The following is a 14,209-nucleotide window of genomic DNA, read 5'->3' on the forward strand; positions in this document are numbered from 1 at the left end:
CTATGGAAATTCAAAGTATTTTCCAGGTAAAATCTCGAGCAAAGGTTCATGACTTTTTGCATAGTATTTTATAGGACTAAGAAGGGTATAAATTCTACTTACCAGAATCAGCTTGCATTAGAGATATATACATAGAAAAAAATAGCCTATAAGCTAATAATTACACATGTATTATGGGCAGTCACTGCTGAACAGTGTAGAGATAATCAGTCTAACAGCATCAGTGCCACAGAGGTTAATTTATTCTGTTGAGAATCACTGCACTCTTCAATGTAAACATGTAATTTCTATGATAACATACAACACTTATTTCACAAAGAGCATAAAGTCTTACAGAGCAGAGTTCTAAAACCTGGCCACTTGTGCACAAATTGATAGACAGATTCTATCAGATTCTTTTGAAAGTTCACATGAACAAGCTGCAGACAAAGACACATAAAATCTGTGGTGCAGGAGAGGAAACTGTTCCTTACCAGCCACAGCATCCGTTACACTCCTGTCCCTGCTCGTGATGAGAACCTGACATTGATTATCGAATGCTTTTAACACCCAGGAATCCCAAATGTCGTCCAGGACCAAAAGAGATCTAGGGCATGAAGAAATATTTCAGATCAACTTTTAGTGCCAAAATAAAGTATTGCATTTTAATAATAAAAGAACATTTTCAGAATTTACAAAGTATCACTGCATAATTTTTTTATATTAGTATGTAGAATATCTTAATAGTATGTCCAGAGAAGAGTAACGAAGCTGGTAAAGGGTCTAGAAAATGTCCTAAGACGAGCGGCTGAGGGAGCTGGGGTTGTTTAGACTGGAGAACAGGAGGCTCAGGGGTGACCTTAACAATCTTTATGACCTGAAAGGAAGTTGTAGCCAGGTGGGAGTCAGTGTCTTTGCCATGTCTCAGGTGGAAGGATGAGAGGAAACGTCCTTAAGTTGCAGCAGGTGCAGTTCATATTAGATATCAGAAAAAATAATTTTCGTAAAGGAGTGGTTAAGCACTGGAATAAGTTGCCCAGGGAAGTGGTGGAGTCATTGTCTCTTGGAAGCATTCAAGAAGTGTCTGGATGTGGCACTTTGGGGATATGGTTTAGGGGTGATTATGGTGGTGTGCTGGGTTGATGGTTGGACTTGATGATCTTGAAGGTCTCTTCCTACCTTGGTGATTCCGTGATTAAATACTGCACAAGAAGCTGAATGCAGTTATCTCAAAAACATTTTTACCATTTATTATTTCGTAGCTACAACTGAAGTGTAAACAACAATGTTTTGAGAAATATTTCCATTAGTAGACGCCAGGCAAAACAGAAATATTTACTGGTTTTAAGTCACTAGGTGTCATAAATGAAGAAAAGGGTTGTAAAAGACTAGATAACTCTGACACAGGCTAGTGATAAGCTTTGTGGGAAAGCATTTAAGCTTTCCTTTTGACTCAGGAGTTTTTAGTTTTGTTCTTGTATCTTTGGAAAGCTATATGAGACTAATCCTCTTGTGAAGCAATTGTCTTGAATGGCAAGGCTCTTCATACATAAACGACATTTCAGTGACTACATATTCTAGTCCTATGGCCAGCCAGGTTTGCAGGTTCCTACATGGAATCTCACTAGAATAATGTACAGTAGACTTCCCTACACCTGCCTATATATGACAGAGAAGTCACTGAAAACTGTTTTTACAAGACTGGTTTTCAGGGAGCAAGAAGTCAAAAAGACTAGCAGCAAGTAGATGTATGAAAAGAAATACCAGTTATTTGCATTCAGTGAGTTTAATCATTGACATCTAATCCTACAAATGGTCTCCATTTACTACCTTTTTTTAAGGGATGGAATTTTCCGCTCCACTAGGTACTGGTTAAATTGTCCAATTCCCACCGAAGCGTGACAAAACTTCCGCATTTCTGTTCGGCTAAGTGCTACTTACACCATCAAAGCCCGTAAATAAGGATTTGATCCTCCTTAAAGGAGTGCATACACATCATACCCCATTCTCAAAGACACGTTTAACTCTTGGATACCCCTATCTCATTTTTATACAACTCCTCCTTTTGATAAATCAGAGGGTTCACAAAAATACTATCACAGCCATAAAGGACCCGTTTTGTGTCACTTTCACACTTGAAAATATGCTGGGTGGCATGAATTACAGCCTGATTTTGTTTTTAATTAATCTGAGCACTTCAAAGTCCTCCCATTCATTAGGCACCCATGATTTTTCTCCTCAAGTCACACCAACAAATCTTAAATCCTAATTAGGATTATTAAAAAAACCTTAAAACAAAGAAAAACCAAAACAAACAAAAAAGCACCCCAAACCAACAAGCAATACCCTGTGATAACTATCACAGGAGACTAAATTCTGTAATTTCTTATTTTAAAGTATATCATAGTTTCAATTTTTCATTTGACTAATACTTTAATCCCAAGAAACATACCAGCTTCATAATCTGAATCCTTTGTCTAATACTTTATTCCCAAGAGATGTGCCTGAATCCAGATACAGCTAAAGTGACTTCTTGTCGCCAAAGAGAATTCCAGAGTAGAGCCAGCTCCTTCCCACGCTGCACAACCAGTGAAGCTTTGTTTCCAATACACTTGCACCCTCTATGAACCTTACTCCCCAGCACATTCCCCTCTACTTCCTCCCATGGCCACTTCTGTATTGAAGAGTTTTAATTTGTTTTGCTTGTTAATAAACAAGAAATAGCAACGGAAACGTCTCAATGGAGACAACCACTTCACACCCTTCACGGAAAAGTGCACTTGCAGCTGATAAACAGATAGATTTATTTTGGAAGACCTGGAAATATTTTTCACATCTTTTCTTCACAAGAAAGATTTTTTCTTTTCCCCCTGTACAAAAATGCCACTATTCTATTCTATGTTATCTACAAAGATCACAAGGCTAGAGTATTATTCCCAAGGTAACTCACTGACAAGCAGGCTTATTTAATTTAGTACAGATTTTCCCAGAGAGTAATGAAATCCTCAACAAATAATAAAACCTATTTCTCAAAGATCCAAAAAGCTGTGCAGTAACTGAGATGCTGCTTAATTAAATCAAGTCACTTTCCCTGAAGTTTGAACAGTTTCCCTGGTTTCTTGACAATAACTGGTCACATCATGAAAATCTGTTTTCATTTTGGTACCTCTAGATCATACACTTTTTAAAGACACCAGCTGTTCTGTAAAGGAAGAATTTTCTGCAGTGATACACACCCTTTTTTCTGCTGCATGATCCTCACACATCAGTAAACCAGTCTACACACACAATGAGAACACAGGAAGTTAAAGCAATCCTTATTTCCAATTGTTTGTTCCCATCTTTCACTATTTCACTATTTGCTTTTTCAAGCAGATATGACTCCTGTACAGCTGCTTAACATACTTTGTTAGCAGAAGCCTTACTAGCCTAAGTTAGGATGTTGGTTAAAAAAAAAATACACATCACAGACACATGTAAGCACAACACAGACACCTCACATAATTAGACCAAAGTTACTCTGCAGAGTTTTATCAGTTAAAGAATAGTGTTTGATTTTACTGACATCACCTGGGGTATTTGCGTAGCATCAGCAAACGAAGACGATCTTTAGCCTCCTCAATGTTAAGTGGCCTTTGTGGAAGAGTGGAGTCATGTTCCAATCTACTACAGAGATTCTGAAGTTTTATGAGGAGCCCTGCTTTGTCCTGTTTCCCAACAGAGATCCAGTGAACTCCTCCTGGAAAGTAATCTAACAAGAAAAGCAATATTAATCATGCTATACATTTAAATAATTTTAAATATTTACTAGCAACTTACAGTAGTAAGTCAGCATTACTTAAAATACAAACCTGTAAAGTATATTGCAAGCCATCCTTGCAATTAACACCAAAGGGTGGTTCTACAAGACCACTCCTGTTCATTTTTAAAGGAACAGACTCTATAGGGCAAGTACCCACAGAAACTTCACACCATCACTGATGCTGTTGCCCCTCCTTTCCACATGTCTTCCTGCCTGTCCCACCACAGCCCCTTCTGCATCCATCTTTCTGCTAGCCTGACCTAGCATTTGCATTTTTAACCCTGTAGTACTGCAGGAGTTGGGAGTTTGGGGTGTAAAAATAATCCAGAAACAGTGATCAAAAGCCATCTAAAAGAGTCAGCTGTAGCAGAGGATGCTACAGTACCTATCCCTACATTTTTTTTTTTTAATGCCAAGTACTACTTTCTCCTCCTAGTGTCCTATGCAAGGAAAAGTAAATAAACTAGAAAAAATGCCATTGAACGGTTTTATCTAGGATCTGCTTTAAGCTAAGGCAACACTACCATCCACAAATGCCTGTCTCTATTAAAATATAGGTAAAAGTTAAAGCAAGACTTTTTCAAATTCACATAGCAAGGAGAGGAGTCTGAGGACTTTACAAGCAATGCCCAAAAGGAGTATAACTAGATATATTATTTTGCACTAACAGAAATAACAATTTCAAGTTAATTAAGGATGCATCTACTCTCATTAACCAAAGCAGATTCTAAGGTGAAAAGCTATTCAAAACCTTTTTCTACAAACTAATAAAATACTTAGTAGTCCTAGAGCACTAAATGGTTGTGACAGTTGTATGTTGCAAGCAAATATTTCAGAAACACCTAAGAAATTTAGAAACCTAAATCACTTTCAAGATGACATATGATATTGCACCATACATGTCCAACATGCCTACACCTATAGTGATTTTTATAAAAATACAGATGTTTTTCTGACAGTACCTTCCAAGAGCTGAGGATCCCTTAAAGCTTCTGCTGTTAAGACAGTCTTCCCACAGCCTGCCATTCCATAAACTGTGACCCAGCCTGGCTCACTTCCCAAGCAGTACAGTTTCTTTTTAATAGCATCTACCAGTTTTGGCCGAGTGACAAACACAACTGGTCTCTGTGGTACGCCTCCTTCGCAGAGAATGGTCTTCACTAAAGTTAAGAACAAGAAACATCAAAATAAAACAGGAGTTCTAAATGTGATGCCTCTTCAAACCCAACACCACACAAATCTTCACCCAAAATAACTAGTGGGCTCCCTCCCCTTCTCATGTCCCATAAAAATGCCCTAAAAACTGCTGGACTCAAAAACCAAATACTGAAAAAATACTGCTTTTTAGAAACAAATTAATTAGCAGGCAACTTGCCCCCTACCTAAAACAGTGTTCAAATTAATAACTGCATGAGGAAAGCTTGTTACATTAATCCCTAGAAGTAAAAGGGGAATTAACAGCTTCCATGGAAACTGTAGCAAACACAGGAGCTCAACATTACTATACCCAGCAATCAAGTCACTTTCTCAGCCAGAAGTCACCACGCCGTGGATGCAGCAGAAAAGAAAGGATGCTGTGTAAGGCCTTTCCTTGGCACTTCACAGCACAGCACTGGGGTCCAAGCAAGACTTCCACTGATTTAAGCTGAGATAGCACGACTTGAAATAGAAGAGGTAAAGCGTAACAGGAAAGGAAATGTGTACTTCATCTGCCCACTTTGTGGCCATGTGGAGCGACATAACTGATGAACTTTGATTATCTAAGACAGCCTTAAACTCCACATACCTTTGACACTTACTAAACATAGAGTGCCAGTAAATACAGCAGTCAGTCATATGCAGTTAGAAGGTTCTGCCCATTAGAAACTACAAATTTATTTCATGTCACTCAAAGATGATACCGATGACAATGCAGGTAAAATTATGGAACTTATGTAGGGTAATTAAAAGATCTGGTGGAAAGAATTAAGTAACCTAATAATTAGATCAACTCTTGGAATGTAGGTTGAAAGATTAAAGATTACTCTTCAAGGTAAGTATCAGAATTTTGGAGGCTACGAGTTTTTCTGATAGATTCAACTTCTTTAGTGCATACAAATGAGAGTCCTTCTTTCACTTACAACAAAAATTATACCAATAAGAGAAAACCATAAGAGCTTCAGGTCGCCTGCCTTTTAAAACAAACATTACTTAATATGAACACTTACAAGATGACCTATAAAAGTTGTAACTGTTGTAACTCTCCTGCCACATTACTTATTACATGAAATACACACATCGTTATTACACAATCAAAACAAGCCAATGCACCAACTGCTCCTTTTTCACTGGAACAGGTATGACACATTATTACATATATATTTTATATATATACATATATTTTTATTCTAAGGAATAAAAAACACAACTTGTCTTCACGCTCAAGCACAGGGATTGCTGTAGTTACACTGACCATGGGAAGTCATTCCATCCATCGAACTCTTTCTGTTACCAGACGAGATGGCAGGGATGCCGTCCTGAAGAAGTGCAGCAAGATCTCTGTACCCTTCATGAAGCAGTGCATTATAAAAGGATCTATATGAATTATTATCTTTTGTAAGAATAATGTTTATTAGCATAGCTGCTCGCTCCTTCCGTGTATTCTAGAAAAAAAAATTAGAAGAGGTATTATACAAAACTAAGAGACCTTAGAAATCATTTCATCTATCACTCTGTAAATTATAAACTATTTATAGCAAGAGAAATAGCCTTTAACTTACCAAGCTCTTAACACAACCTTAGGAAGTACAATAAAAACTGTGTGCTAGGCATACACTTTAGAATTTGACAAATCCAGAAATTAGCCAGAAATTAGTATTTTTAAAAAGGATGGTAAAATATATGAGTAGACTAGGAAGATATATAGCAGTGAGAGATTATTCTACCTGCTGCTTCACTCTTTCCTCCTCCTGTAATGTTAGTACTTCGTCAGAAATCATACGATCCATAATATAAGAAGTCTTGATGTCATTTTCCAATGCTTGACGATTCATAAGCAAATAGTTTCTACTCCTGACATCCATATTTCTTCAGTGTGAAAAAGAGGAGGGGGGGAGAAATCAAGTAAGAATGGGAACATAACTTACAAGCAGAGGGAGAGAAGTTTTAAAACAGCTTATGAATTTTGGTGTTAAAAGAGTAGCAAAGCATCTGGTAATTCTGAAAATACAAATTCTTTTCCCCATTCCTATTAATTTATGTTTATGAGCATTTTCAGAACTACAAAACCAAAGACTAAAAGCTTCTCATATACTAGCAACTTGCTAAATGTCTCTATGAAAAGGTCTTCTCCCCACCCACTACATCCCTCAATTTTTTTTAAGTCCTTGGATCATGTGATTGGGACAACAGGATGAGAAAGAGGACTTGGTCTCATTGCAGGGGATAAACACATTGTTATCTCCAAGTTCAAGACTCCACACAAGGACGCTTGGATCTTGACATATGATGGAAGAGGGAGCACCCAACACTGCCACTGACTGTGCGATACCTTCCTTTGCCAGCATCTGACACGACTCTAAACTTGCATTCTTCCTCCATGTCATAAAAAAAAAAAAAAAAAATGTCTGAAGAAAACAGAAGGTGAAGCTGACTACAGCATAAAGGTTTTCCAGAACTAATCAGCTGCTCCGCGAGTCCCAATCGATCAAAACGCTCTCTCCGATTACAATCCTGCCAGGAAAGCTCCATAAACAAGTCCAAAATCCTCCACAGAGCAACTAGGCAGGTACCTGCAGAAGCGTTCACCTTTTCTGGCACTCTCTCCTTCAGGAGCGGGGTAGATGTAGAACGGCTGCTTTTGGATAAGTCCATGATGGAGCGCCTCTTCTGCCGTACTGACAGATTTTCCTAATTTCACTGAAAATTACGCACTTAGGAAAGCCTTCCACCCTACCTTTATCTCACCGCACACGGAGGAAAGGGGACGCGAGAGGTTCCCGATAGAAAAACTAATAATAATAATGCCACACGTGAATCAAACACAAAAGAAATCGCTCCACAAACACCCAAAACAAAGGGTTAACTCACACCGTGCCGCTGTTGCTAGCCGCGAACGGAACAGAAACCGAGGCGCTCAGACCGCCCGCCGCCGCCCCCTGCCCCGCCCAGGCGGACCCCTCGCGGTCAGCTCCGGTCCGTCGCTGCGTGTCCGCCACGCCGCTCACCTGGCGGGCAGTGCGGAGCCCCGGCACCGCCGGCCCCGAGCCCCCGCCGAGCCCCGAGGCGCAGCCGCTGCCCCGCGGCTCCGGGGAAGGCGGCGCCGCCAGCGCTTCCTCCTTCCGGGCGTGGGGGGGAAGGGAGGGGAGGGGAGGGGAAGGGAAAGGAAGGGAACGGCCGGGTCGGGCCGCTCGCCGCTCGCCCGCTCGCTCGCCGCCGAACAAAGCCCCGCGCTCCCTCCCGCGCCGGCGCGGAGCCGCCGAGCCCCGGCTGTACGTGCCGGGATCGCTCGCTCGCCTGCCCGCGGCGGCGGGCGGGCCCCGGACGTGGCGCGCCGGGCGGCGATGCACCAGCCGCAGCCAGGGGAGGGGCCCCGGGGCCTGTAAACGTGGTGCCCGCGGGGCAGGGCGGCCCGGCCCGCCTCCGCCCGCCGCAGCTGAGGCCGGAGGAGCGCGGCGGGTACGGGCAGCGGCGGCGGGGGGGCGAGAGAGGGGCCGCCAGGGCTGCTCTGGGTGGTCGGGCTTGCCGGGAGCCTCGGGGACGGAGGGGGCGGTGGGTCACTTTGGGTGCCGCGGATCCAGCGCGGCCGGGGGTCCGGGAGGGTCTCTGGGGAGCTGCGGCTCATCCCTCTGTATCGCACCGGGCTGCGCGCTGAAGCCGTCCTTTTAAAGCAGAACTTTGCTTTTCTCTGTTAAACTCTTTTCCTAACAGCTATTCAGATCTCTATTTTTTTTGCCTCCACTTTAACTTTGGTTGGTTGGGGTTTTTTTGGGGGGGAAATTAAAAACTTGTTTTTCTCCATATTTCGAGCTCAGAGCATGTTTCCTAGTACTGTGACTCAAACAGCTCTAAGGTACCTGCATGACAGATTAGATTTTAAACAGTGCTTTTTACCCCTGTAAGTAAGAATCTCCAAATATTTATTTTTTGATACGTGACTAAGCGGCAATGCTGCAAAGCGATCTAACAAAACAGCACAACAGTTTGGTCTCAAATTATGCTAAAGCAACTTTGCAAAGGATCAAACCTATTTTGAGCTGTATGGTGGAAGCTTTAAGGCTTAAAACCTACACTCTGTACTTCACTTGGTTGGTTAAAATATGAGCTATAGATTCATATTGCCTCAATCTATTCTGACCTTAATTTTATCAAGAAGAAGTTACAGTTTTTCTTCTTTCTAGAGGCATGATTTCACGAATCTTCTGAATTTTTCTGTCATGACTTCTTATTAACTGATGTTTGTGTTTTACAGATGACATGAAATCATTACAACAGAACTATTTCTAAATTAAAGCTTGATTTGCTATTTTATTTTTTAAATTGATAAATTAACTTTCCCCTTTTAGTGTGGTGTAGGTAATATTTTTTAAATCTACAGGTAAAACACAAGTTCGTCAGTGACATTGCTGATGAACTTGTGACAGTCATCAGCTACAAACAGAAATATGCTTTTAGTCCTTGTGATTTTACATATTTAAAATAGCTTATGCCACAGCAGACGAAATATTTCCGGAAAGGTGAAATTAGCTTAAGCTTGAAAAGCCAGTTCAGTTGGAGAAAACACGAAAGCAGTGCTCTGTAATACAGAAAGCTAGTGAAAGTATTATGATACTTTACAAAAGTTCACATAACTAGGAAGCATAGTAAACACCAAAAGAAACATTTTTGGGGATGTATTTGTGTACTTAAAGAGCAAAAGTTTGTGTTTGAGGATGTTTAAAAGTAAGAAGTAAAACCTAGTCCTTTCTGGGTTTTTTTTCTAGCTCTCTCGTTTGCTTCAGGCCACAATATGTCTGAAGTTAAGCCAAGGAAAAAAGGTATTTCTTCATCCAAGACCAATGAAGGTTCACAAAAGGCCGAGAAGCACAGTAATTATGGGAAGCTGGCAAGTCCCAGGACCAGCAATAATCGGAATTCTTTTTGGATGGACTCAAGAACAAGTTTGAGTATCATTTCTCTTGCTGTTTGCCTGGTGGTGACCTGGTAGGTAACTCTCTAAAGAGGGTTTTAGTATTTTCTTTTGTATTCTGTGGGCTGTTTGATATACATGTCACCAGAGTTCTTGGGCTAAATGCCTATAAACTTGTTAAAGCCGAAGGATCAAGGAAAGAGTAGCAGTATTCACAAGCATGGAAACATTGGTGTGCAGTTACTATTACATTACTATAGAAGCTCCATCTGTTACATCGTGTTGAAGGTGCCTCGCTCATGAATTCTAAATAACTCCTTTGGAGACTACATCTACCTGAAGAGCAGCTTAGTCTGACTGCAAGTGCTCATTTGGCAGGCAGTAAATAATTGGACAGAAGAAGTGGAGTTCTCTGTAAATAATTTGCTCAGCAGTGTGATAAACTGTTCATCAGGTGCAGTGTTTAAGTAAAGGTCAAGTATCTTTGTTAAAGATGTTTTAAAATATCTTAGCAGTATCAGTGCCTTAGTTACCTTAGCATGCAGTCTAACAGCAAAGACATCTACGGATGCTTCCTTGTTCCACCTCTTTTGGAACGTAACTCCAGTATCAAGACAGATCAACTTCATTAATTTTTTTTTCTGTCATGTATTGATCTAGCAAATTTTGTGAACACGAATTCCACCAGTAACTATTTGCTGTGAATCAAGTCCTGGAATACTTAATATATGCTAATTAAGTACTTACGTTTTCTGTTTATTTACTTGAAATTTGCAGGTTTCTATTTCAGCAGTCAGGCCAATTTGCTGATCTGGAAAGAAAGTACAATTTCTTACAGCAAGAAGCTGGAAAAATTCTGGATGTGGGAAATAAAGTAAACCTAATTTCTGAAAAGGTAATCATTAACATCTTAATTGGATAATCTTTGGTGAACATTTGTCATTGTTTTACTTCATTGTTATTTTGTTAGTTTAACTGACTGATTTAAAATAAGTTTTCATAATGTGTTTTACTTGCCTGTGAATAGGCCTTTAGAGACTGTTACATGTGACAAAGCATGTCAATCCATGCCATTGTTCCAGTATGTGAATATAGTGGTTGTATATCAGTATTATTTTTCAGGAACGAAACTATTTTTAAGAACTTACATATATGCACATATTTCATTCTACCAGTCCTCTTTTGTGTGTGATTCTAACATACATTGATTTGAAGAAAATTTACAGGCATTTTGATGTAGCAGATCTGTTCTAATAATATGAAGACATAATGAAGTGATAGATAAGAAAATACAGTAGTAGTGAAACATGTATTACCATGTGTGACACTATCAAGTAGAAAAGCTGTGCTGGCTGCCGAATTATCTGTGATACCTCAAAGATAATGATGGTAGCACAACATGGCTCATGCCAGTGATTTTGTTTCAGCACTGATCTCAGAATAATGTCATTTATACATGATGTAATTTGTTTATTTATATACTACACTTCAGATTGCAAAATGTTGCATGGGATTTACTATATTTTGGACACCAAAAAAACCAAACATGGAAAATTGCATATATTCTATAGAAATTCAACAACAGACATACCTTTTTTCCATGACTTTTCATGCTAGGTTAACCAACAATATTTTAAAGATGAAACATGGAAACACATCATGGAGGAGCTTTGTAACAAGTACAGTGACTTTTAAGGGACTTTATTCTCTCTTAATAAATGGAAATGGTTTTCTGTTCTTACTTTTGTTAAGTAGACACAGACATTGTTTTGTGTTGTAAATGCAGCTTGAGCCTTCTGAAAGTATCCTGCGGGAAGCTGCCTCATCCGTCTCTGTGATGACTGAGTTTGGGCAGGAAATATCTTCTCTTCATAACATCATAAATGATATTCAGAACAATGAACAGACTCTCTCTCTAAAGATGCAGAGCATTAATGACAAGTTCCAAAATGTTACAAATTTCTGGAGAAGAAGCCTGGATGAAATGAACACAAATGCTAGTGGTTTAAAATCCGAAGCAAAGTTCATACACACAGAAGTTACTTCTAAAATTAATGAAGTTGACCAAAGAATTAAATCCCTTTCAGAAAGAATAAGAGATTTGGAAGACAGTACAGCCAGAAATATCAGAACACTAAAACTACAAGAAGATGATGAATTCTCTAGAGTTGAACAAAAGTTGAACTTGGATGCAAAGTCAGTTGAAAAGCTAGGAGAAGAACAGAATAGTCTGGTAGCCAAGGACACAGACCTGAATCAGAAACTTGTAAACTATGAACCTAAAATTGAGGAGTGCAAGACCCATTTGCCAACAATTGAAAATGCTATTCACTCTATTCTTAGATTGTCAAGTGAATTGCTTGGTATGGAGAAAAAGATACAGGAGTTGAAGACACAGCTGTACGCTGTGGAAAATGACATGCTGAAAACTGTTTCTGATACAGTGGCGATACAGAAGGTTCTTGAAGGCCTACAGTCCAATGGCAGCACGTTCAAAGTGTGGTCTGAAATAGCTGTTCTAGAAACAGTGCCTGACATAACAGTATCTTCAAAAGCAGAAGAAGGAACTTTAGAAAGCTTTAACTTAGAAAATGACCACAATGGGGATCAGTGAATTTGGACTTAGGTTTTTCATTGATGAAAAAGCACTTGTTTATAAATAATGTGATTTCAATGTATGTCATGGATAGCTGAGGTATTGTCATTGATCTAAAGAGACATTGGAACAGCCTGAAAGGCTGAGAAAGAGGCTGGAGAGCAAGACAGTAATACTTTGTTAAAGGAAAGGAATATTTTCTTAAATTAAGGATCATTTTCAGCTTAATTTATTAAAATATCTTTTTTATTAAAAATTAATTTGAAGCAAAGAATATAGATTTAAGGGGGGAAAAGGTCATATTTTTAGTTTATATTTAGTTTTCCCTACTTAGTTTCTTTTGTTGTTACTTTTTGTATTATGTTCCATGGACTTGTAACAGTGAACAATTAATCACTTATTTCTCAGTAGAGATAGCTGTACCTTGTTTTTAATGTATTGTACACCATATTGGTTTTGTGCTGCAGGAAAGCACCGAACACATTTTTAACAGCTGAAGCTTAGATACAACACCCTTACAGAAAATACTAGTGAAGTACCCCCTAATGAGAACCTTGTCTTGTTCTGGCATGTACAAGCAGCTGGTATTTACATAGCAGCTGTTACCATTTATTTGTTTGACCCCAAGGACCTGGCCTCCTTAGACCTCATTTCCAGCCTTTTCCAACCTCCTAAAATCACTGGCATTGGTTTGTTCTGCCATTGAAGTCATTGAACTACACGTAGACTGAAGTTCTTATTAACAGATACTCCTGTTAGATTCTTCTTCCATCATTTAATTTACATGTTTGGCTTGGTCTGTCACTGTATTAGTGCAAGGGCTGTTTTGTTGGTTTTTTGGGGGGCGTGTTTTGGTGCTTTAGAAACAAAGTTTAACCTTTTCTTCTGTAGGATGTTCTTTGTTAGGCATTACACGATATGTCTGGTATTGCTCTGCATTTCAAAGGAAAAAAAAAATTAACAGTGTTGCTGACATTGTTTCCCAAAGTTTGCTGAACCAAGAGCTGCAAAAGTAATTAATGAAATCAGTGGAGTTACGTGCTTGGGGCCAGGGAATATCCAGTTTATCCACAGACCTACTTACACATGTTGTAGTAGTACCGAATAGGCCTGATAGTCATTTATTGAAATTTGGACCTCAGGGACAACATAAATCATCGGCAGACTTACTGTCTTGATAATTTTGTATTTCTCAGGAAAGGAGATTGCTTAGTAGAAACAGTATGAACCCACAACATTTATGACTTAATCAGACCTAACTTGAATTATTCTGGGTTTGTACATTCATTTCTCTAGAACTCCACTGCAATCTTCACTAAACAGGTAACACTGCCCATTCAAGAGACTATGAAACCAGTGTTTCTCAATGTTCTAAAGCTGTGTTGGTTTCATATAATTTTTGCTTATGTATAAATTTCTGTTTACAGTCATATTCAAAATAAAAATATATTGTAGTGAATTTCCCTATCCTGGTACATAATCTAATTCAAAATAAACTGCTCCTTCAGAAAGGGTACAGAGTAAATACTTCAATATTCCATGTGCTATTAGGAAAAACTATTATATAAAGCAATGTTTTTTAAATACTTTTCACAAGTGTGTTCCAATTCTAGTGTTTCTACTTCGTATCTTTTTGGGGCAGCGTGGCTACATTGCCAGTGGTATGACCTCTAGCCAAATGTCTTTCATCAACTTCAACCTTATTGGAAGCTGAATATACAGGAGA

The 14,209-nt window shown here is 39.2% G+C and overlaps 2 protein-coding genes across 3 annotated transcripts in view; one reads left to right on the plus strand and one right to left on the minus strand.

The window, feature by feature from the left end:
* Positions 1 to 6,843, minus strand: part of APAF1 (apoptotic peptidase activating factor 1) — a gene marked incomplete at its 5' end in the record, with an annotated part of 29,163 nt that extends 22,320 nt beyond the window's left edge. For both annotated transcript variants that reach the window (XM_082281113.1, XM_082281114.1), the window contains 5 exons: positions 474 to 586; positions 3,550 to 3,730; positions 4,744 to 4,941; positions 6,234 to 6,423; positions 6,706 to 6,843. In XM_082281113.1, coding sequence (XP_082137239.1) covers positions 474 to 586; positions 3,550 to 3,730; positions 4,744 to 4,941; positions 6,234 to 6,423; positions 6,706 to 6,843 — 820 coding nt within the window. The remainder of the gene's footprint in view (positions 1 to 473; positions 587 to 3,549; positions 3,731 to 4,743; positions 4,942 to 6,233; positions 6,424 to 6,705) is intronic.
* A 1,233-nt stretch (positions 6,844 to 8,076) lies between these two features.
* IKBIP (IKBKB interacting protein) lies at positions 8,077 to 12,502 on the plus strand. Its single transcript, XM_082280680.1, has 4 exons — positions 8,077 to 8,437; positions 9,742 to 9,961; positions 10,665 to 10,782; positions 11,674 to 12,502. Exons 2-4 carry the CDS (start codon positions 9,768 to 9,770, stop codon positions 12,499 to 12,501), a joined length of 1,140 nt encoding a protein of 379 aa, XP_082136806.1. The 5' UTR covers positions 8,077 to 8,437; positions 9,742 to 9,767; the 3' UTR covers position 12,502.
* The last annotated feature ends 1,707 nt before the right edge of the window (positions 12,503 to 14,209 follow it).

This window comes from Coloeus monedula, assembly GCF_965178545.1.
Source record: "Coloeus monedula genome assembly, chromosome: 4".
In the NCBI taxonomy this organism is placed as follows: domain Eukaryota; kingdom Metazoa; phylum Chordata; class Aves; order Passeriformes; family Corvidae; genus Coloeus; species Coloeus monedula.